Raw genomic sequence first — 22831 nt, forward strand, 5'->3', positions numbered from 1 at the left:
ACGAGATTCTTTGTAAAGGCCTCGTAGTGTGCTTGCTAGCCATCTCACCTAAGAAAGTGTGATGAACAACTAGCGTAGCCCACGACTTGTGGGTAAAGATGTGCAACCTCTGCAGAGTGTAAAACTGGTATACTAGCCGTGCTCACGGTCATGAGCGGCCCAGATCCTTCTTTTGATTAGTGGGGTTATCTTCCTTTGGTTAGGAGGGTTTCCCCTGGTGGTTTGGTTTGGTTTGGTTCTCAGTAGTTCATAATTAATTCTGATTAATTACTATGTAACTGGGTTATGGTAATTCATCAACTTGTAGTAAATAGCTTTAATAAAATTTTGTCAAGATTAAAAGCTAATGCAGTTGAGTCAGCCAACCTTAGAGCCTCATAGTTTGTGTGATACTTGTTGAGTACAAATTGTGTACTCACACTTGCCTTCTCTACACTTTTTCCTCTTGTCCTTCTTGGGGATACTCTACTGCTGCTCAGTTCCTGCCGACACGAGGGAGTTCACCCGGAGCTACCAGGAGTACGAGGACTTCTAGGCGTTCGTCTCCCAGTCGACGTCCCTGTGGTGCCCAGCTTCCGAGAGACTTCGTATATGTTTCACGCTTCCGCATACTCTGTATCAGACATTTTGTCATTAATGTAATAAATAACATTCGTAATCGCTATATTATATCTTTTTACGTGATATGTGCTGTGATATATTGTTCATCCTGTTGTATATATGTGTGACTTGATCCTGGCACGTATATGATTGTTCGGTTCATGTCCTTTTATAAACCGGGTGTTACATGGAGGCAGTCATTATTTTATGCTGCAATATCAATAAGGTACTGTCATAATTCTATTCTAATTCATAATTAATTTTAAAACAAGTCAGGAATAGTACTGAAATTGTAATACTAAATGAGTGTTCTAAAGCACCAAATCTAATTCAGCTAATCCGCTAATTAAATTAAATTATTATAAAATATCAATGGATTCATACGGAAGTTACCGGTAGATCACAAGTGCGAAATTCGGCAGAGCTTCACCGCTTTTCTTCTCCTCACCCCTCTCTTTTTTTCTGAATTTTTGGTGTAATTTTTGGCTCAAATGAGAAGGGAATGGAGGTCAGGGCTTATATAGGGTGGGAGACCCCCTGTCGCCCGAGGGGGCATCGCCCGTTGGGGGGGCGACAGGACCCCTCCTTCCACACACCCCCGGCTAGGGACCTCTTTGTAAATTCAAAAAAAAATTACATTAAGGTCCTACCGACCATTACCAGGGCGACAGGACCCCTGTCGCCCCTGGGGCGGGCGATCGAGGGCTATTTTTGAAATTTTTCAAAACGGACAAATATTTTTGAAATTTTATTTTTTTTTAATATAAAAAAGAAAAAGACGCGTGCACGGCATGGATATTAGTGGGCCGGCAAGTGCAGATGTGCAGCCTGCTGTTGATGAGGAGCTGCCTGCTGATGATCAGTTCCTGGAGGATATCTTCGTCGACCCCGCTTCTGCCGTGGTGCCGGCGAGCCCGCCGCGTCGGGTGATGGCAGTGGTGGCCGCAGCTCCGGAGTCGAGACGCCGCCAAAGCAACAGGCTGCTGGCACGTCCGTCTTCGGTTCCAGTTTCCCGCAGGGTGACACATCGCCTTAGGTCCTATTTAGTTCCCACCCCGTAAACGCAAAAAAAGCCGTAAACGCAAAAAAGTGCAAAGGAATCTTGCTAATTTGAAGTACTAAATGAATTCTATTTACAAAAATTTTTGCATGGTTGGGCTGTAAATCACGAGACGAATCTAATGAGCCTACTTAATCCATGATTTGCAACAGTGATGCTACAATAATCATCCGCTAATTATTGATTAATCATGGATTAATTAGCATCATTAGATTCGTCTCGCGATTTACAACCCATCTATGCAAAAAATGTTGTAAATAGACTTCATTTAGTACTTCAAATTACCTAGATTCCTTTGAAAAAAATTTTGCGTTTACACCCCCATCGGATCTAAACAGGGCCTTATTCGCCAACTAGACCTGGTGGGGTCTCAGGCGGCCGTGGGTGATGAGGCTGTCGAGAAGTACATCAAGATGTATCATGGTCCTCTGCCTAAGAAGACAGCGGCGGCGCTGGCTGCTGTGACTCGCATTGCTAGCGGCGCCGTGATGGAAGCTTCAGCAGCGCTCGCTGCTGAGACTGAGGCAGCCAGGGTGGAGGCTGCCTGAACTGAGTTTGTTTGACTCAGTTGTTCACCTATGTTTAGATGTTGATTAGTTTAGTTCCAGCAGCTCCTGGCCTTATGTTGGGCTACTTTGTTTGGGTTATGGTGTTAGTTCTGGGCTTGGTGCTGGCTTGTGGCGAAGGACTTGTTTGGGGTTTTATGGTGGTGGCCTTTGCCCTCCGTGTAGTGTTCAGGTGGTGTGGTTGTAAGCTGCTTGTCTCAAGAATGTCGCTGCTGGCAGTTTTAGTTGTTTTTCTGGTTCTAACATGAATGCCAACGACTCCAATATTGCAATTTTCAACTGGAATGTCCGTGGCCTAAATTCAGCAGTGAGGTGCGAGGAGGTGCGCAAGATGCTACAGGCTGTAAAGCCATCCATTGCGTGTTTACAAGAGACCAAATTGCAGGTCATTGATGATAGCTTAGCTTCTGATTTTCTGGGATCGGGACTGCCCTCCTACACTTATCTTCCGGCAGCTGGTGTATGTGGCGGAATTGCATTGGCATGGGACCTGGATTTCGTCACTGTCTCTGATGTTTCGCTCAAAGCTTATTCCATAACTGCCAGGATCACTATGAGGCTGTCTAATATCTCGTACATGCTAACCACTGTACGGGCCTTCACAAGATAGTGAAAAACCAGCTTTTATTGCTGAGCTGAAAGATTTGAAGCCACCGCAGGACATACCATGGCTTTGCCTTGGGGACTTCAACCTGATTTACTCCGCGCAAGACAAGAATAATCTGAACCTGAACCGGCGACTGATGAGGTTGTTCAGGCATGCTCTGGATCACTGTGAGCTCTTGGAGATTGCTCTCCAAAACCGGAAGTTTACATGGAGCAGTGAAAGGAATAATCCGACCTTGGTTCGACTGGACCGTGTGTTCTGTAACAAAGAGTGGGATCTATCATTCCCTGCTATCCATCTACAAGCTCTGTCCTCATCCGCCTCCGACCACTGTCCTCTCTTCCTGTCACAAATCCGGCAAGAATCACTGCCTGCCACCTTTAAATTTGAGCAGTTCTGGACACGGGTGCCTGGCTTCTTGGATGCGGTACTACAGCGTGCAGCTCCGGGCGGAGCAGAGCGAGAGGGAGGGAGAAGACGGGCCAGCGAGCTTCACTACCTTGGCGCGAAACTTCGTAGCGGCTTGAGGTCGACGGGAACCACGCGGAACGGCGGCGCGGCTCGGAGCTCCAAGCTCCAACAATGGCGGCGGCGCTCAGGAGCTAGGGTTTGCGAGGCGAGGCTGCGGCTTCGGTTTGAGGGGTTCAAGGGGTGCAGGCGGCGCCTTTTATAGGCCGGAGCAGGGCCACTTGGCGTGCGCGCCAAGGCGCGGAGCGGCGGCGCGGGGTGCGGACGGACTGCAGAGTCCGTGCCCGACCCGAGGTAGGGGAGAGCCCTGACGGGCGGGCCCCGCGTGGCAGAGGGAGAAAGAGGGTGAAATCGGAGCGGGCTGGGCCGGGAGAGGAAAAAAAAGAATGGGCCGGCAGTGGGACTTTGGGCCGCGGAAGAGAAAAGAAAAAGGGAGAGGGAGAAAGGAGAGATGGGCTGGGCCGAAACAAGAGAGAGGGGAAGAAAGAAAGGGTTTTCCATTTTTTGAAAACGATTCAAACACATTCATTTGAATTTAAATTTGGAGAATTTAAATTCAACTGAACCCAATCAATTAAACAAATGCAATTCAGCATGAATGCATAACCAACAAGCAACCTCATTTAATTTAGAAGGCAAACAATTATTTTATTTATACTAAATTTCCTGTAACGATAAGAAATGTTGTGAAATTTTTAAATTTATGAGAAAAACATTGATTTATTTTTAATTTTAATCACATCCTGAAATCCAAAAATTTCAGGGTGTGACAACTAGAGACTAAAACGCCCGTAGGGGCTAAACCGGAAATATCTACATGATCTCATCCGATGGCCGAGGTTCTTTCTTCGAATCGAAGTCTTCTCCGCGATGCCACCACGTGGATGAAGATCCGGTCCGCGGTTTTGAAGGGTCTGCAAAACCCGGGTAGGTGGCCGGTTTTGAGAAAACCGCCAAAACTCCACGCGCGAGAAGATTCCCGCCTCCACGCCGTGGCCCTGGACGCCGTTCCCGCCTCGGCCTCCTGACAGCCCTAGACGCCGCCCGACGCCCGTCACCTCCTCGCCCGCAACGAGGCCCTAGACGCCGTCGACGCCCGTTCCTCCGCCAGTCCCGAGACCGACGCTCGTGCCTCCACGACTTGGCGTCTTCAACCGCCGTCCGCCAGTTTGGTTTTGCGGCGCAAACCAAGAAACCCGCTTTCCGTCGGCGCTTGCGCCCTCGATCCAGGAGTGGACGCCACAGCTGCCGCCCGGCCCGAGCTCCGGTCCCGGCTGCCCTTCACCGCCGTCCACCGCATGGTCCATCGGCCACAGCACCTCCACGGCAGCTCTCCGTCGACACTCGACGCCCGTGTACCTGCAACCAAAGACCAAGAACACGATCACACCGCACGGTTGACAATTCACTCATCACAGCCAGGAGAAGGTACTCAACATTCCTCAAAAGTTGCGGCTATCTTTGTATGCAGATGATGCAGTGGTGTTTATCAATCCAATCAAGCAAGATGTGGATATGGTGATCAGAATCATGCAACGCTTCGGGGATGCGACGGGGCTGCATATTAATTTGGAAAAAAGCTCAGTTGCACCTATCCGCTGTCGGATGTCAACCTAGATGATATTCTCGCTTCTTTCTCTGGACAACGTGTTGGTTTTCCTTTAACTTATCTTGGAATTCCGATTACAATTGGTCGCCTGAGGCTGGTGCATCTTCAATCAATAAAGGATAAAGCTTTGACAAAGCTATCAGGCTGGCAATGCCGCCTCCTAAATCCAGGTGGACGACGGGTGTTGGTGAGGTCGGTTTTGAGCTCCCTGCCAGTTTATATGCTCACAGTACCGAAGCCTCCAAAAGCTTTTGTGAAGGATTTCGACAGAGTCAGACGCCGGTTTCTCTGGGCTGGAAACCAACAACTACATGGAAGCAAATGCAAAGTTCGTTGGGCGCGACTGCAGCGCCCAATCGAACGTGGGGGGGGGGGGGGGGGGGGGGGGGGGGGGGTTGGGGGCCTGGGAATCATTGATTTAGAGCTTTTCAGTCGAGCTTTGCGCCTAAGGTGGTTATGGGGTCAATGGAAGTACCCTGGGAGACCTTGGAATGGTATGGAATTGCCAATCGATGACACTGATCAAGCACTATTTACAGCAGCAACAAGGGTGACCGTAAACAATGGGAAAAGCACTATTTACAGCAGCAACAAGGGTGACCGTAAACAATGGGAAGACAGCACGGTTTTGGACGGCGAGTTGGATTGATGGCACTTCACCAGCACTACTTTTCCCAGACCTTTATAGTCACAGCAAAAGGAAAAATAGAACCGTTTTTGAAGCAATGATCAGTGGGTACGTGACGTTTCTCACGACCTCACTGTTGGCCTGATCTTTGAGTTTGTGCAACTATGGACACTTGTCGAGGAAGCCCATTTTGATCCTTCTAGTGCAGCGGAGGATACAATCACTTGGACGCGGACTGCGTCAGGTGAATACACAGCAAAATCTGCATACTTGATGCAGTTCGACGGGGGTGCGTCCTCTCTGTACCCCAAAACGGTTTGGCATGTATGGGCTCCATCAAGATGCAAATTTTTCCTATGGTTGCTTCTCCAGAATCGGGTTTGGACAGCGGATAGACTTCTCATGAGGGAATGGCCAAACTCATACTTCTGTCCATTGTGCTACCGTAATTTGGAGACTGCGCAACATCTCTTCTCGGAATGTGCAGAGTCAAGGAGGATCTAGGCAGAGGTCAGTTCATGGGTCGGTTCTCCAGGTTTGGACCCGACAAATTGGAACGCCACGGACACGTTAATGGACTGGTTCCATGGGCTGGCAGGCGACTCTAGCTCGACTTTGGCAGCAGGATCACGATCACTTGCGATTCTGATGACTTGGTCCATCTGGAAGGAACGGAATGCTCGTGTTTTCAAGAACACGGAGAAGACAGTTGCAAGGTTAGTTGAGGAAATCAAGGATGAAGCAAGACTGTGGTGCCAGGCGGGTGCAAAACGCCTAGCCGCTTTAGTTGTGAATCCAAGTAGCGAGTAATCTCTTTTGCTTTCTTTTCAGTTGGGAGCTTTTCGATGCTCCGCCTATTTAGAACCTTTTTAAATAGGTATTTCATGTAAAATGATTTCTCCTTATTAATACATGCCGGAAGCTGTCCGGGTCTTTCGAGAAAAAAAAAATAAATTAAAGGCAGGAAGTTCGACAAGTCCAAGGTTCGCTGTTACAACTGCCGAGAGTATGGTCACCTCGCCTCGGAGTGTCGGAAGCCAAAGAAGTAGGAGTGATTCGATCGAGCTGGAAACAAAATTTTCTTTTCCATGATGTTTTCATGTTTACCTTTTTTTAGTATATGTGTATGAACTTTATTGATCATCATCATCCAACTATCGAATCAAAGTATCAAATGCAAAACAATTATGTACTCGAACAAAATTATACTACTATGGAACGACCAATCTAGCGAGCAGCTTCCGCCATGTGTCTGGGGACACCATGGCCTGGCCACTATCCTTTCCGGAACTTGGACTTGAGGAGCTTGATGATCTCGGCGTCCACCTCGAAGCTCTTGGCCAGCACGGCGTCGGGTATCTCCGGCTCGGCCCCGAACAGGGACTGCGCGGCGAGCACGACGCCGGGCAGCTGGCTGTTGAACACCGTCATGGCCCTGGCCGCGCCGGCGCCGACGTTGTACTGGAAGTGCATCATCCCGCGCGGGATCACGAAGCTCTCCCCGGCCCGCACCACCTTGGAGTAGAACTTGCCCTCCGTACTGACGAACCCGACGAGCATCTCCCCGTCCTCGACGTGCACGAGCTCGGCGGAGCGCGGGTGGCTGTGCAGCGGGTTGACGCCACCGGGGGCGAGGTCCACGCGGTTGAGGGACAGGCCGAGCGTGTTGAGCCCCGGGAACGCCTCCACGTTGCCCGGCGTCACGGCGGAGCCCATCGGGTTGTCCGTGCTCGCCGCGCGCGCGTGCGCCGCGAAGAAGAAGTCGTCGGAGACCACCGTCGACGCCGGCTTGCACGGGAGGCCCGGGAACGCCGCCTCGCCGTCGCCCCGTGGCGCGGCCACGCAGAAGTCCTGGACAGGCTCGGGGTCGCCGCGGCAGGTGGCGACGAGCGTCGCCGCCGACAGGAGGAGGAGGAGCAACGACGCCGGCGGCCTCGACATGGCTCTCGAGCGAGCTCTCCGTTCGTGCCTGGTGAACGGTGATGGTGATGACGCGTAATTTGTTCACCGATTGGCAATTTGGAGCTATGCTGTTCCGGTTCCGGCTATATAGCAAAGGAAGTGTGGTGAGAGGACAAATGTCAAAGCAGTGGAAGGGGTCAAATGTTGAGCGAAGTCTTGGTGACTGGTGAGGCAGACATCCACATACACTGGTCGTGTGCGATGTTTCCAAGCACTCCAACAAGCCTTCGCTCACAAGCTCTTTCTTCACGAATCACGATCTCTATAGTCAAGTTGCGGTTGGTGTGCTGGTGATCGTCAATCTACTCTCTGGAGTGCTTTATTCTAAGAGCAACTCCAGTAGGGAGAGCAAATGGACTTCCATATGAAGATTTAGTCGATTGACATAAAAAATCAATCTCCAGCAGGGGGAGCAAATTGACTGCTATTTGGGTAGGCCTTCCAAATTTCTCCCCCCACCCCCAATTTAGTGGCCCTCTATTTGGGCTGCCAACTGTTGTAAGCCTAATTTACTTAGTCTGCTGGAGTGGAGGCACATATTTAGGTGAATAAAATTTAGAAGTGGACTTCTAAATGGACATTTGCTCACTCAAATTTAGAAGTCCTACTGAAGTTGCTCTAAGGGTCCCGTTAAATGGCAACAAGTCAGTTCATCCAAGCTGTCGGATCGCGATCCAAGCGCTCTATAATGGCTGAGGATTGGCAATCATCGCCAGCCATGACGAAGGGAGTAGGGCTTGACCCTGACGTGCAAAGTTCTGTGGTTAAAGTTGTTCGGTGGAGAGACCCGGTCATTCATGAGAGGTTTCTCCGATCCAATGGCAAGAGAGGTATGACGCGCAAAAGAGTTTTTTCCTCCAATGGCAGGTGAACCGAACCCAAGGCGCGTGGTTTGAGCGCGTGATAGCTGATAACTACCGAAGTGAACGACTAGTACAAGTCGGCAGGCACCCATTGCAGCAGGTAGCATCAAAATTCTTAACACGGAATCGTCTCGTCATTTTACCAAAGAGGCGGGCGGCCGTGTGGCTGCTGCCGACCTCGCCAAGGGCTTCCGCCTGAATGGTCAGCACCAAAACTACCCACGCACCGGTGATCTGATCACCAGATACAAACTCAGATTTGAAAGAATGGTTCAAGGATTTTATTTTCCTAGGCAAAGAATCACTCACATATATATACCAGCACAAACATATCCAAGCAACGCTAAGGAGTACAGAGAAAATAAAAATTAAGGGAACAAATACACTACAATATTTGTACAAGGACTTGCATCTCTAACCTGCACACTAGGAGCTGCTGTGAGATCTAGCCGACGACACAGATTGTGCAGAAACGGAAGCCGTCGGGCTGTTCACCTCCCTCTCCCCATTGGCAACTCGTGACTTCCCGCTGATCCTACTGATAGTCTCCTGGGCAACGTCGATGAACCAGTCGTCGCTTGGAAGGACCCTGCAGACATCAATTGAGCACGTTAGCTTCATTTCGAAGGGTCATGTCACCTGTGCCCTCGCGAGCAGGAATGCGCCTTTTGCAATGCAGCGCTGTGCTCGCTCAAGAACTTTTAGTGAGCACACAAGAAGGATGTATTGATACGAGATAAAATGATGAAAAAACAATACCTATCAGGGTCCATCCCAGTAGCAGAAAATGCTGCCATCGCCCTATCAATGATGTTCAATATGACTTGATGCACATGCCGAGACAAGAAACGCCCTTGCCCAAAAAGGATGACAAATTGCATATCCAGGTAGAACTGCAAAGGAAGGTTTACCATTGGTGGTATATAAGATGTAGAAGGGGGCGTTTACTATCATACAAAGGCCTGGGAAGCATTGAAACCTCCTTAACTGGAGGTGGGGGAAAAAAAAAACAAGTTAAGGGAGCTAACCTGCTGAAGTCCAAGTGGACCCAAAGCCCTTGGTCCCTCTTCGATCTCTTCCCAAAAGCTCTGGTCTTCTGAGAGCCAAAGCATGACTGTCTCCGTAAGTCGCATCATAAGCAATGTAGCAAACCTTTCCCTACCCACAAACATGTCTGCTGCAATGCTTGCCATCTTATTCAATTTTCCATATAATTCCTGCAATAATCTGCTGATGAGATGATGCAGAAGATGAGAGTTTCTTGGGAAAATTTGCACGGTGCAACATGCTGACAGATCAATTTCCATGACCTGCCATCACATGCCAAGAAACACAGAAATACCTGGAAAATCAGAGACGGAACCCATTCTGGATCTTCAACAGTATTATCCATATTTATGTACAAGTCTGCACTCAGATGGGAGCCACCATCATCTGTGAATATAAGATCTAGAGCATGCTGTCTGCAGAAACTATCTCTAAGTTTGTCTACCGTGCGGTGCAGCTTCCTTTTCCATTCTCGTTGCTCGGCCGCACGATTTTGTCTGTCAGGACCTCTGACTGGGTTCATAGAGTACAGCTTCATAGCTGCTCTGGGTAGCAACTCTTCAGCTAGTAAAGATGCATTAGCAAGCAATGCTAACTGCTGCTCCTCCGTCTCTGCCATTCTAACAATCTTATTCCCTAAACCTTCCAAGTTAACTTCATCATCCACTGACCCTGGAAGACCGCTTATGAGCAAGTTTACATACGAGTCAAATATTTTCAGAAGCCCATCCATCGCAGAACCACCTAGCTGTAAGCTAATCAGTGGTCCAACATCCTCAAAGAAATCCTGCATGTCAATGTTCCATTGAAATACAATAAGCGAATGCATGTGTTGATTGTCAAAAGTAAAATGGAAATAAACTATACATGTTGCATATAAAAGTGTACAAAAGCTAATTAATAATCTCTCTCATAATAATAAAGAAGCCGCAATTACAACTGCTGGAAACATTTCTTTTAAGGAATGAGCATTACCTGAACCATTGAATTGAAACGGTGAGCACTGCTTGAGAGCTTCGGCTGGAGTGCCAGACTACCAGCAGATGATCTAGAAGATGGACGTATACCAGTTGGAGGATAGGTGAGTACCCAGTCATCAGCTGCAGCTAAAGCAGCAGTACTCTCTTCAATTCTCCTCAAATTGGAATCCAATGCTTGCTCAACAGAGGGTCTGAATTGCTTCATTAGAACTGCTGAAAGTGATAGACCACGAGCTTCCAGCAACTCTGAATAACCAAGTGCTATCTTCACACATTCTGCAGCAGCTCTTAAGCCCCCACCAGCAGCACAAGAGGCTAAAGCATGCCTCTTTACAAGCAGCGAAAATGACATCGCCTGCTTAGTAGCCCAAGTAACCAATTCAGACATGTATGCTGGTTCGTCACCAAAGACCTCGGCAGAGTCGCTGAGAGCCTGAGCTAAAACACGAAAAACTTGCTGTGCAAGAGAAGCAGTGTATGCCCCACCATATGATGTGCTAGATGGTTGTATTGTTTGCATGTTTAATTGAAGCCTTTGATTGTGTGCGCTGAGTAACAAACTATGAGCACGAGGTCCATCACCAAGCCTCTTGAGGGCAGAAGCTGCAGCGCGAAGCTCAACACCACAAGTAGAAGACTGGCAAGCAGCTTCAGCTAGCTGATCGGCCAATTTCTGACGATTTTCAGATATAGCCCTCTTTAAAGCCAGAATGTCAGCCGTACTAAGAGTCCCCTTCTTTTTAGCATCAGCAGCAATTTGTTCTGCTTCATCCAGGGCATCCAGTGCTTCATCGACTCTTCTTTCGGCTAGCAAAACATCAAGCATGTCAGGGAAATCTGTAGACCATTTCCATATTTCTGATGGTTCCTGATCTTCAACACTGGATATGTCTTGCTCAGCAGAACCTTCAAGCCCTGTACTCAACGAATCTATCTGAACTCCTTCGGATAGACCATGAATTAAAGCTGATTGTGTACTTAGCAAATTTCTAACAGATAACAGCTCCCCTTCAAGGTCTGATATCTCCTTTGATGTTCTGTACCAGGAGACTAGTTTCAGAAATGCATTCCAAGTTCATGAATCAGACAGAGGAGAAAGTAGCAATTATGTGAAAAACATTATATCTTATGTTAAATATCTAACTATAATTTGCATGCCCCGAATTTCATGGTCCCTAATGAAAACTTTTGGTTGTGAAGATAAAAGGAAAATTAGTTGATGGCCTTTTATTATCAATTATTTGCTGGAGCGTGCTACTTAACAAATACTAACACAAAACATTATCAATGGAAAGTTGGAGCATCCATAATCCAAAGGTGGTAAAGCAACAAATGTGCAGCAGAGAGCTTGCATTATCATATAAAGAAGTGTTGTTCAGAACAGTTCTAAGCAATTTATTGGTAATTGCCACCAATATAAAATTTCATTTAGGTGATTTAAGCATTCGTGTCCACACCTGATGAATGCAGCATAATTTGCATAAACACTTCTGCGCATCTCTTCAGCAGAAGCCTTCTTTAGATCTTGCAGATAAGAACACAGGCGTCTTATTTCCTGCCATAAATTTAGAATATCAGCACTGTTTCACTTCTTCAAGAATATTGTTAATCATGCTCACTGCTAAAATGCAATACAGACGAATCAGAGATTTTTTATAAAAATATAAATAAAAAGCCTCTGATTTCCACTTCTCAGCCAAAATTGACATCAATCTCCTACTTCCAAATGAATCAGTTGAACTTAGCACGCAAATATCTACATATTCAATGTCCTAGCCACGCAAGAACCGTCCAAATATACACAACAAAAGGAAAGCTTCCCTTTTTTCAGAAACCTTCACAATCATCACAGTAACATTTTAATAGCCAAGGGCAACAACACCCCCAGCAACTAGCAATCAAATTCTCTTCTGGTTGTCAAAGCTTGAGCATGGACCAATGTGGCCCATAAAAAAACACAGAGCTCTCCTTCATATTCTCAAAAAAAAAAAAGGCAACAGCAGCGTTCTGGCTAGGACAGTGTGCCTCCCAGAATGAGCTATCTAGGATTCTAGTGTCAACTATCTGAACAAGATAAATCTACTCTTAAAAATACTGCAGGGTTCAAAGTTTTGTTTGTTTCTTAAACAAAAAGGTTTGTCATGATAAATTTCCTTGACAGGGCCACCACAATTCCAGTCGACTTTTCATTTAAGATTTACGAAGATATGATTAGAAACACTCTGCTCGTGCCTACATATAACGTAAAAGTAGCGTCCCTACGCTCTCTGCGCGAGTGCTCTGCTTCCTCCGTGCTCCAGCAAAAGGTGCCAAACCAAAATTATATCATGCAAACTTATTCTGACGCATTTAGTCTCCGCGGTGCAGTAGTAATTTTGTCAGAAATTCGCATAATTTAGCCTAAACCCAGAGAGAGTCATACTCACACTCGCCAAAAATTCTCTATATATACTCCCTCCATTCAGTTTTGATAGATATATTTCCATATGACACAATGACCAAGGGCACCACAAGTGTGCTTATCAATCTAATAAATGCCACAGACTTTTTTTGTTGGTCATCCAATGTTTTAACTAGGAACTCCTTGTAACTAGTGCTATTTATTACCAATACCCATGCTAATAGTAAATATAGCTATCATTTTTGAACATTTAAGTTTTTGAAATATAGCTATCAAAAGTGAATAGAGGGAGTAATAACTAAATCGTAATTATTACGCCCAAGTCGCACCTGTCTCAGAAACGCGTAGAGACCACTGAACCCCGTATCCCTCGGGCTTGCGAGCGAGCAAAAAAGACGCGTAGGATGAAATTCCTCACCTTCTCGTCCATGGTGCGGCACTTGGACTGCACGTAGGCGTCTGGGTCGAAGTTGTCGGTCTTGAAAATCTTGAGCTTGTCCGCCAGCTGCACCCCGCCGTCGCTGCCCCCCGCGCCGACCGCCGCGTTCACCGGGAACACACCGGAGTGGCCGGCGGGCCGCGACCTCGACGACTTGGCGGACGCCATCAGCCGAGAGAAACCCTACTCCCAGGGCCCAGGGCTTGCTCCCCTCCCCGCCTCCTTTAAGGAGATCTAGAAGCTTCTAGAAGTGGGTTTCTCGCTCGCCTTGGGGGGTTCAGCTTGGGCGCTCGGCCATTTCCGTGTCTCGATTGGCGTGTGCTGAGAATTTCGGGACGGAAGGAATGGCGACTCTTGTTGCCGCGTTGGACGGTTGCCAAAGGTGGAAAGGTAGCCTCAGGCAGAGCTCTTATTCCAGGGAGAAAGGGCTAAAGATGAACGAATTTGGATTGTATCGATGAATTTCACTGAAACTTAATTTTGACAGCTGGAATAATCTGGCACGTATTTAAAGGAGAAATAGCTGTGCTCGGAGCATGAACCTAAGGTTGACACGCCTTGGTTTAGTCAATGTAGACAGGTAGCTATAAAAGGTTTTTAAGACAAAGCATGGATCCGGCGACCCAAATCCATTTTGCATCGCGTACAGTATTTTGGGTACTAAAAAACACGGTCCCACGGAGCACCCAAACCGACAACACATTTTGCGTACGAGCCTCACCAGAACGCAAATATGCGTCCTCCTCTCCCCACAACGCAATTTCACCTCCGCTTCCGCGGCCTCCGCCACCCGCACCGGCCGCGTCCTCCTCCACCACGAGGCGAATCGAACTAGCGGGCGAGCTCAAGTCCGCGAAAATGGCGGGCGGAGGTGGTCGACGGGAGCCCAGCACGACGGAGGAGAAGGACCCGTGAGGGCTGGAATGGGTTCGTGGTGTCATGGGGAAGGCGTGGCCGTGAGGAATTGACCGGGGATGGCCAGGATGTGCCAGGATGGCCGTGGGGAAGGCGTGGCCGTGAGGGCTGGAATGGGTTCGTGTTGCGGCCGCCGTCGACGACCCCTGCTCACCGTCCGCCTCCTCCACGCGCAGGGCCCGCTGCCGCCGGTGGCCTCGTCCGGCAAGCTCAGGGTCAGCAACGGCTCTAGCGCTCCAATCGCTGGCATGGGCAGGCAGTGGGAGTCGCTGATGCAGGAGCTCCCCGCGGAGCTGGTGTAACACCCCTGACCATTGGGCCCCGCCTGTCATCTTCTCCTTCACTCTCGAAGCACCGAGACGCTCCCGTGTTCAAGTCGTCCACGGCACCGCTCGCTCACGCTCGCGCCGCGCGTCCTCGCCCATATCCGCGTGGCCTCTGGCTCGCTCGTTCGTTTGCCTCTACGTGCACGCGTTCGCCCTCCGCCCGATCTAGCGCGCACCGCCGCCCATGCCGCCGTCACTGCGCGCCGCCCCCGGAACGCGGCGGCACTGCGCACCGCTCCGCCCCGTTCGTCGCCCGCTCGCATGCCGCGGGCCGTGCCCGTGCGGTACCGGGCCGCGCCTCCGCGCGCCGACACCGCCCGGCCCTGCCGGTCCTCGCCCCCGCGTCCCAGCGCCGCGACAGCGCCCGACCGCCACGAGCCGAGCTCGCCACCGCCCCGCCATGGCTGCCGCCTGGCCCTGCACGCCGCGCCCCACCTCTGGCCTTCCTCCACCCAAGCCGGCCACCGAAATAGCTTCTCCACCTCCCACTGAACCTCCCCGGCCCGGCTGCCCCCCCCCCCCAAAACCTCGCCGGAGTACCCCCGCCGTCGTGCGCCACCACGGCCGGCCGCCGGAGCTCGTAGAGCCGCCGCCTCCGGCCATCCCAACCCGCGCCAAGGCTACCCCGAGGTAGAGCACGACCTACTCTAGCCTCTCCACCCCTCCCTCGCCGCCGGTGAGCCTCACCCTCGCCAGGAAACGGCAGCGCCGCCCTCTCTGTCCCCTCCCCTGTTTCAATCCGGCCAGGGGCATTTCTGCAAATCCCCAAATCTTTATAGGGGTCTAACTGCAAAATTTCATTTTCTTTTTAGTTTTAAAAACAGTGAACTTCTAAATACAATTAAAAATCATAGAAAAATCAGAAAAATGCAAACTAAATTTTGTTAGGTTTCTTAAATCAAGATCTACAGAGAAAAAATACTCATGCATGTGAAATGTCAATTTTGCCCTTGCTAAAATTTTGGGTTGTGTTTAATCTAGTTTATTTTGTATCTATTGTTCTGTTTGTCTAAAAATCCTAAAAATTTTGTGGTAGCCTACTCTTTGCATGTGTATTTCACTGGAAAATTTTCAGGTGCATAGGCTAGGTGCATGTTTGTGGATCTATTATTGTTGGATTTCCATCCTTGGGCTAAAATAAATGTTTTCGGTCACCGATAAATGTTGATAAATTTTTGTTACACTCTTTACCAATATCTTATCATGCCAGTTAATTTTTGTTACTAAAACATGGCTGCAAGTTAGGTTTTTGTATTTGTTTAGTTCCCAGCTATAGCTTTCTTTTTCCAAAAGCATTGCTAAGCAATTCCTTTCTGCATGTTTCAATCCATCAAGTTATGTCATTTCTAGGTGAAGTATATTAACTCTTGTTTGACTAGACATGTTTGGCAAACTCTTTATTGGTGAGTGCTTGCAATGATTTGAGTTAAGTTAACTTGTATGTCATGTTGGGGTTAAATTTAATTACCTCCTGTTATCAATAAATGCTGGAAAATCATGGTTGCTTGTTAATTCCAACAATTTAAGTTAGTCATGTATAAGTTATGTTAACCTATTGAGAACTAGTTCATGGGTTGCTTTTATTTAATTTACTTTTGTGACTTGCTGGTTAAATAAATTATCCTAATTGTTCTTTCTTGTTTTATATCTTTGCTTAGCCTTTTCTAAGCAAGCTACTAATGCTTTTTAGTAGGAAACACTTCAGGCTAAAATTTTTTAATGAACTCTCGTGTTGTAGCACCAACCCAGTTTGCCTTTTGAGTGTGTATGCGGTGCTTGCTCGATAAATGATTGCCCAGTCATGTCTTTCCTTTAATCGCATTGCATTTGCATCGTTGCATATCATCTAGGTACACTAGATGCGCGACGCGTGGAACTAAAGGACAAAATTGAAGCCGAGCTAGAAGATGGTGTACTGGTGGGCCGATCCAGAAGATGGAAGTACCGACTTTAGTCATGCTTGGGCCAGAGATGCTATCAAGTTGGAGCAACTAAAGGCCCGGCCCAAGGTCTTGTTTCTACTAACACTGACTTTGTGTCAAACATAGTCAAGCCCCAGAGTATAACCCTAATTTAAGTATTCAATGTTTATTTAAATATTTGTGCATTTAAGTTTTATGAGTTGTATGAAATCCTAGTATGCATGTTTTCCCTAGGTACCTGTGAGTCCGTACTAGTGTGCAGGTATCGTTAGCAATGCTTTGCTAAGTAGGATCTCGGTAAAAGTCGAGTGATTACTGTCACTCGCGAGTTTTAGGATCTTGATTCCTTAGCTATGGCTTTGAAATGTGTTGATGAGTAAAGAGAAATGGAGACCGGGCGGAGATGAGTTGGATTTGGATATGAAAGGAATGGAAAGTAGCCTCCGCCTGTGTCAATTGAGGACCGTACCGTTGGTGGCTGTGCTAACCAAGTTTGAACAGTACTAACCACATGCCGGAAGTAGGAGGTAGTCGAAACCGGTAAGGTAATTACCTGATTTGCACCGGTACTTTGAATCGCGACCCGCTACTCTGGGAGTGGAATGATGGCGAGTGTTCGATAGTATGTCACCTCCGGGTTCTCCGGGAGTTCGCTGTGAGGGACCCTTCACCCGGGTTTTGGCAGGTGTGATTCAGACGTCGGGGTAAAGAGGGGAACGGTTGACGTGTGTGACCCGACGGGGTTTACGCGTGTCGTGTGAGTTAGGTCCACCTTGCAAGGTTAAATCAGATCGATTCGCCGTCTCTCTCGGTTAAGAGAACCTTGGTCACTTCGTCACATCGTAGTAAAGGATGAAATGAGAATGGGTTGAAGACGTTTGAATGGTTTTAATAGAGATTTAATGTGATCAACCAGGTGTGCTCTATATGTTCAGGCTAATCTAGTTGTTACTGGTCAAACGAAATGTAGCTAAAATATTGAAAGTACGGATCCAGCATTAGTAGCTTTTCAGCAAAACAAACCCAGAGCCAAAAGCCTGCATGTCTAGGAGTCGGCTAAGTATATACCATAGTCGGGTAAGCCTTGCTGAGTATTAGTATACTCAAAGTTTGTTGTTACCCTAGGTAGCTGCTGCTGGTTGGAGCTAACCAGGGTTTACATCGATGGGCTCGATGTGACGTCCTCACGTCAGCGTAGTTATCGTTGTTTTTCTAAACTAAACTACTTTTAAATTTCCGCTGCATTTTGAACTCTGATATTTTACGTAAACTTGTTTGTAAGTTCTGCTTGTAAATTAACTTTGAGAACTTTTGTCTGCTTGTAATCATCTGTGCTCGTCCTCGTGCGAGACTTCCAGTGTTTTTCGATCCTTAAACCGACAGACGTCCGGATTACACCGTTTTAAGTGCACAGTAACTTGATTAACCATTAAGATGATAGTTAGCGCACTTAAACCGGTTTAATTTGGACGGTTCTGTCACAGCTGGTGGCCATCACCGGCGGCGGAGCCTGGCCGGGTCAGGACTCGCGATGAGGATGCGTCGGCTGTTGGAGAAGCTTCGTTTTGGGTCGCAGACCTTTTTACTGGCCGTGTTTGGTTACCAGTCACATCAAAATTACACAAAAAGACGAATGTCCGCATGGAGTACTAAATGAAGTCTATTTGCAAAACTTTTTCAGGGATGGGTGTAACTTTTTGAGACGAATCTAATGAGTCAAGTTTCACCATGATTGGCTACATTAATGCTACAATAACTGCCCCTAATCATTCTCTAATCATGCGGTCAAATGCCTTATTAGCTACAACACATGCTACGGTACCATAATTGTGGAGATTATTTTGTAATTAGACTTCATGAAAACTTTTTCACACCTAACCAAACATGGCCACTGTACGCTGCCCAAACCAGGCAATGCATCTCGCGTTTGGGTCGCGATTGTTGGAGACAGTCTAAGGCAGTTTTTCAATTTTTCATGTGGTGGCCATTCGTACTTTTTTTCTTTTCCTTCGGTGGCATATTCTTTTTTTTAAAAAAAAGCTGCAACTACTCTAAAAAATTGTCTTTGCCTTGTCATATATTCCTTTATTGCTCTGAGTTGTACAATCAGATGCTCTTTGTGAATATCTCTTTTTTATATATGTATCTCGTTACCTTTTTGTTGGAGACTTGGGGGATAAAAAGTTATATAGTTTATTTGCAATTCTAGCGATAAGTATCTTGTAATAGGTTTGTTAAAACCGAATGTGGAACTTTTAATTCCATATTACACCTTGTTCAGTGATGGAGAAAATAATGGCGTGTTGGCGGTTTATGTGTTGAGCCATGTCGGAGGATTCCATATTACACGAGGATTTAGAGTGGTTCGGGCCGCCGGAGCGTAATACCCTACGTCCATTTTGTGTTGTATTGTCGGAGCCTAGAGTATGCTCTCTGAGCCCGAGAGGGAGGATGTGTTCTTGGACATGTGTCTCCGTGAACTTGTCTTTCTACCGTGCGTGCTCTCCTTTTATATGCCTAAGGGGAGCACGTACACAGAGCGGGGCCCCGACAGGTGGCCCGGCGATGTATTATAAACTACACTTTGTCCTTCAATACCTCAGATCCGGAGATCTTGTCGTCGGCCTCCGTGCGTAGCTTCTGACCAGGGATGGTCTTGAGCTGTCCTGTAGGAGTAGAGTCTAGCCTCTGCAGCTGCGCGTCGAGGTCATGATGAAGCGCCGAACTACTGTCTCAGTCCGCTGTAGCAGCGTGCACTGTTGCTCCAGTTAGTAGCTGATCATCATGACTCGTCGCCCACGCGCGCGGCGCTGAGACACTGTTGCGTGCCTCGGTAACAGACGAGCCGCCTTGGAAACAGGCGGGCTTACCGTGTTGTCATGTCACGCCTGTCCAACCTGTGAGAGGGCATCCGATGCCCTGCTCTGGCAGCGCACTGCTCAACTACCAGCATTTAATGCGGCAGGAGGGCTGGCTTCAGGCAGAAGACTCGCGCATGTGGGACACGTGGCGGCACCGGACCCAGGGGTCGGCGGCCGCGCCCACAGGGGGACGTGACGGCTCCGAACCCCTACCCGAGCGGGGAGCGGAGGTCCGGAGGTCCGCGCCTGTGGGGCACGTGGTGGCACCGGACCCGGGGGTCGGCGGCCGCGCCCACAGGGGCACGTGACGGCTCCAGACCCCTGCCCGAGCGGGGAGCGGAGGTCCCGAGGCTTGCGCTTGGCTGGCTTGATGACTCAGGCCTCCTGGAGGTCCGGCTTCCACTTGTAGAGGCCCAGGTCCGGCCCGCGGAGATTCAGGACATGTCTGCAGGGGTCCAGACTCGTGGTCCGTGGTTGCCGCTCCTGAGCGCCTTCGTCCTTGTCTTGTAGGAGAAGGTACCCCTGTCTGAGTGTACCGACAAGCCATGCAAACTAGGAAAAAAAATATAACCACATTTCATTTTTGCACAAATATCACATGCCCATGTTAAGTAGAGCACCAAACGAAACAGATGGAGTTTCTTTAGCATAAACAATCCAGGTATAATTTCTATTACATGTGCCCCAAATGTTGCTTACAGAAGATGACATGAAAACTGTTTCAAACAAGAAGATGAACTAAAATTTGCAAACCAAACTTGCAGTAAGGCAAATCGATCAGATTCAGACAGACAGCTCGACAATCTCCGCCCACCACATTTAAATCCCAGGCTGGAAGGCAGCACAGCCCAACAGCGGGGAATACAAAGCTGCGTCGCTAGGGCACAGTCAGCAGCACATCCCGACGCCTCATCACAAAAGCTAAAAAGAAAAGAAAAAAAAGAGTACGCGTGTCTTTTGCTGCTCGTCGCTTTATCCCTCTCCGGCTTCCTTCTCCTCCGATCATCCGTAGTATAATAGTGTATCTCCCCTGCCTGCTATGAATGCCGATCAACTGCGTCGTCGCGCCCGGCGCCCATCACGCGAGGACGGAGACGAATGCGACCAGCGCCGACGCGAGGTAGACGACGACCGCGCCCGGCTTGCTCCCGGCGCCGGCCCCGCCCGCCGGCGACGAGCTCGTGGCGCTCTTCCCGCCCGCGGCACCTGCGGGCAACACGTACAATACATGAGTTCCAGCAGATCAGTACATACAGTACACTGTACACGTACACTCCTGTTTTAATTTGGCTGTAGCTTCTCTCATATGCAGCTCATTTCTTGAGGACGGACATGCCGCGGGGCATGCCGCATGCCGGTACATCCGCACGACCGTTGGCTGGTCACTAGTACGTGTATGTTCCAATGTTTTAAATCGTTGGCTAAGACATTTAGCGGCAGGGATGCCGTTACGGTGTTTAGCGGGCTATGACCGACATTTAACAAACTATAGTCGGTTTTAACAGACTAAATACCATAGCGGCTGCCTTTTCTAAAAACTATAGTGATTCATAGCGAAAACTATAGCCGGCTATTTAAAACTTTGATACGTTCCCAACCGTGCGTGCACGCGTACGGTGCGGTTGGGTCGGACCGCCACTGGTGGCATTCAACTCTCGTGTCACTTCAGGCTTGAATGCTCTCGCGATCGACCGGTTGCGGCGTTCCCTGTAGCTTTCGTTGTCGACTCGGCGTTCCCAGCACCCCGCTTACGTACACAGGAACAGAAAGCGGAGGAAGTTTCGGACAGGGGTCGCTGGGTCAGGACCACGGATCAAGGGCAAGGCCAGGAACGTACGATGGGTCAATGGCCATGCCTCTGCAGGCATCAAGATGCAAGTGGATGATGATCCAGGTACCAACTGAAGAACGCGATCCGGCAGCCACGCCATGTGCTCTTAATTCTCATGTGGTTTTTGTACTAGCGATACATGTGGTTCAAAAAGGTCACGGGACTGTAGCTTTGTCTAGGATAAAATGGAAAATAATTGAAGAAGAAAGATAATAGGAGTAGTTTTTTTATTATTATTAACGTACCGGTTGCAGCGGCGGGTATGGTGGCGGTGCCGTTCTGGGACTCGTGCTTCCTCGCGTACTCCTTGAAGATCTCCGCCTCGGGGGCGTCCGGCGACATCCCAAGAATCTCTGCAGGATGAGAGGGGCATCCAAACATTAGCAACTTAACGACGACATTATCAACGCATCGTGCCAATTTTGGTCGTCAACGATGGACGACAGCACGAAGTTTTCCAAAAGTTACCCAGAATCTCTCCAAGTTCTGAAGTTTGTACTAGTTATTAGGTTCGTTCTAGCTACCGGAGTCCGGAGCCAGACCAACTGTGCTGCGCACACGGACAGCAGCCTACTCTGGCCACTCCTGCGGCCGCAGCTGGATCAGCACTAATGTTGCCGTACGTCCCCTAGCTTGCCCACCATCCAGTGACGTCGTGCACGACCGAGTACGTGCGGCGCCGTGCACCTGCACGGCTAGCTAGTCTGGACGCTTTGTGCCGCCGGTGCAAACGCACTGCACAGATTCACTAGCAGCTCGTGGAGGTGGAGGTGTACTAGCTTCTTTCATCAAGAAGAAGAAGAAGATGATGATGAAGATAGGGGTGTGGTACTAGCTAGCTAGGACACGACGACGTACTTGGGCAGTCGGAGAAGGTCGCGGGGTAGTTGCAGAGGGAGGGCAGGTCCATGGCGCGGGTGACGTTGATCTTGAAGCCCAACGCCGGCTCGTCGCGGTCCTTGACCAGCACGCACATGCACTTCTTGCTGGCGGCCACCACCTGCTTGAGCCCCGCGCAGCAGTCGCGCGTCGGCGCCACCGCCGTCGCCTTGTCCTGCACGAACGTCAGGCACGTCGCCAGGCCCATCAGCTGGTTCGCGCACTCCGCTCGGTCCGCCGCGAAGTCCCCGCTCGCCACGCCCGCCAGCACCGCCGCGGCAAGCGCCGCCGCCAGCGCCGCCGCCGCCGCCCGGGATGACGACCCCCTGCCGCCGCGTGCCAAGGCCATGATGGCTCGCTGCTGACACGTACGATCGATCGGCGCGCGTCGACCTGAAGTTGCAGTTGTGTGTGCTTGTGCGTGAGAGAGCTAGCAGAGGAGCTGAGAGAGGAAGTGGGCGATACGGCATGGGCGTGTGCTTGGGGCAGGATATATAGGCATCGCGGCCGCGGCCGGCGAGGTCAGCGAGATCAGCGAGCTAGCAAGCTCGGCGGGTTCGTTCACCGGCCGGTTGTTCGCTAGTGGGGGCGTGATCCAGTGGCGTGGGCTGAGCGCGAGACACGACTGCTAGTATGATTGGTAGCCGGGTGCGTGGCCCGTCCCGCGTGCTTGCCATTGATGAAGGTTGGTTGGGAGATCGCGTTGCGTGCGCGCGCAGTCCGTGGTGTCCCAATGCAAGTGCGTGCTGTGCGTACAAGAGAGAGCGGCAGAGCCTGACACACACTGACCGCGCCCGGCCGGATGCCGCCGGAAGCGGTGGTGGTCACGAGCTCCAGCCCAGGGTTTCACTTCCCGTCCGGGATCCG

At 49.5% G+C, this 22831-nt stretch overlaps 3 protein-coding genes across 3 annotated transcripts; all 3 read right to left on the bottom strand.

Annotated features, from left to right (window-relative positions):
• Nucleotides 1-6604: 6604 nt before the first annotated feature.
• On the bottom strand, nucleotides 6605-8473 carry LOC120649400 (germin-like protein 3-7). The gene has a single exon (XM_039926192.1). It carries the CDS (start codon nucleotides 7477-7479, stop codon nucleotides 6814-6816), a length of 666 nt encoding a protein of 221 aa, XP_039782126.1. The 5' UTR covers nucleotides 7480-8473; the 3' UTR covers nucleotides 6605-6813.
• A 125-nt stretch (nucleotides 8474-8598) lies between these two features.
• On the bottom strand, nucleotides 8599-13633 carry LOC120649398 (exocyst complex component EXO84B-like). The gene is made up of 7 exons (XM_039926191.1): nucleotides 13210-13633; nucleotides 11848-11945; nucleotides 10386-11427; nucleotides 9706-10197; nucleotides 9392-9580; nucleotides 9123-9256; nucleotides 8599-8952 (listed from the first exon to the last, which is right to left on the bottom strand). The coding sequence occupies exons 1-7, from the start codon at nucleotides 13396-13398 to the stop codon at nucleotides 8790-8792; spliced, it is 2307 nt and encodes a 768-aa protein (XP_039782125.1). The 5' UTR covers nucleotides 13399-13633; the 3' UTR covers nucleotides 8599-8789.
• Nucleotides 13634-19880: 6247 nt separating this feature from the next.
• On the bottom strand, nucleotides 19881-22559 carry LOC120649401 (non-specific lipid transfer protein GPI-anchored 14-like). Its single transcript, XM_039926193.1, has 3 exons — nucleotides 21944-22559; nucleotides 21331-21438; nucleotides 19881-20460 (listed from the first exon to the last, which is right to left on the bottom strand). Exons 1-3 carry the CDS (start codon nucleotides 22311-22313, stop codon nucleotides 20333-20335), a joined length of 606 nt encoding a protein of 201 aa, XP_039782127.1. The 5' UTR covers nucleotides 22314-22559; the 3' UTR covers nucleotides 19881-20332.
• Nucleotides 22560-22831: the final 272 nt, after the last annotated feature.

Source organism: Panicum virgatum, chromosome 9K (assembly GCF_016808335.1).
Source record: "Panicum virgatum strain AP13 chromosome 9K, P.virgatum_v5, whole genome shotgun sequence".
Classification (NCBI taxonomy): Eukaryota; Viridiplantae; Streptophyta; class Magnoliopsida; order Poales; family Poaceae; genus Panicum; species Panicum virgatum.

What these genes read in the sequence shown, in the direction of transcription:
- LOC120649401 (XM_039926193.1), bottom strand. Translation starts at nt 22,313, where the DNA reads ATGGCCTTGGCACGCGGCGGCAGGGGGTCGTCATCCCGGGCGGCGGCG. An exon ending in GACCTTCTCCGACTGCCCAA is followed by an intron (nt 21,439 to 21,943) that starts GTACGTCGTCGT and finishes CTCATCCTGCAG; the next exon opens with AGATTCTTGGGATGTCGCCG. An exon ending in CATACCCGCCGCTGCAACCG is followed by an intron (nt 20,461 to 21,330) that starts GTACGTTAATAA and finishes TGTTGCCCGCAG; the next exon opens with GTGCCGCGGGCGGGAAGAGC.
- LOC120649400 (XM_039926192.1), bottom strand. Translation starts at nt 7,479, where the DNA reads ATGTCGAGGCCGCCGGCGTCGTTGCTCCTCCTCCTCCTGTCGGCGGCG.
- LOC120649398 (XM_039926191.1), bottom strand. Translation starts at nt 13,398, where the DNA reads ATGGCGTCCGCCAAGTCGTCGAGGTCGCGGCCCGCCGGCCACTCCGGT. An exon ending in GCCGCACCATGGACGAGAAG is followed by an intron (nt 11,946 to 13,209) that starts GTGAGGAATTTC and finishes AATTTATGGCAG; the next exon opens with GAAATAAGACGCCTGTGTTC. An exon ending in TTCCGTCTCTGATTTTCCAG is followed by an intron (nt 9,581 to 9,705) that starts GTATTTCTGTGT and finishes AGATTATTGCAG; the next exon opens with GAATTATATGGAAAATTGAA.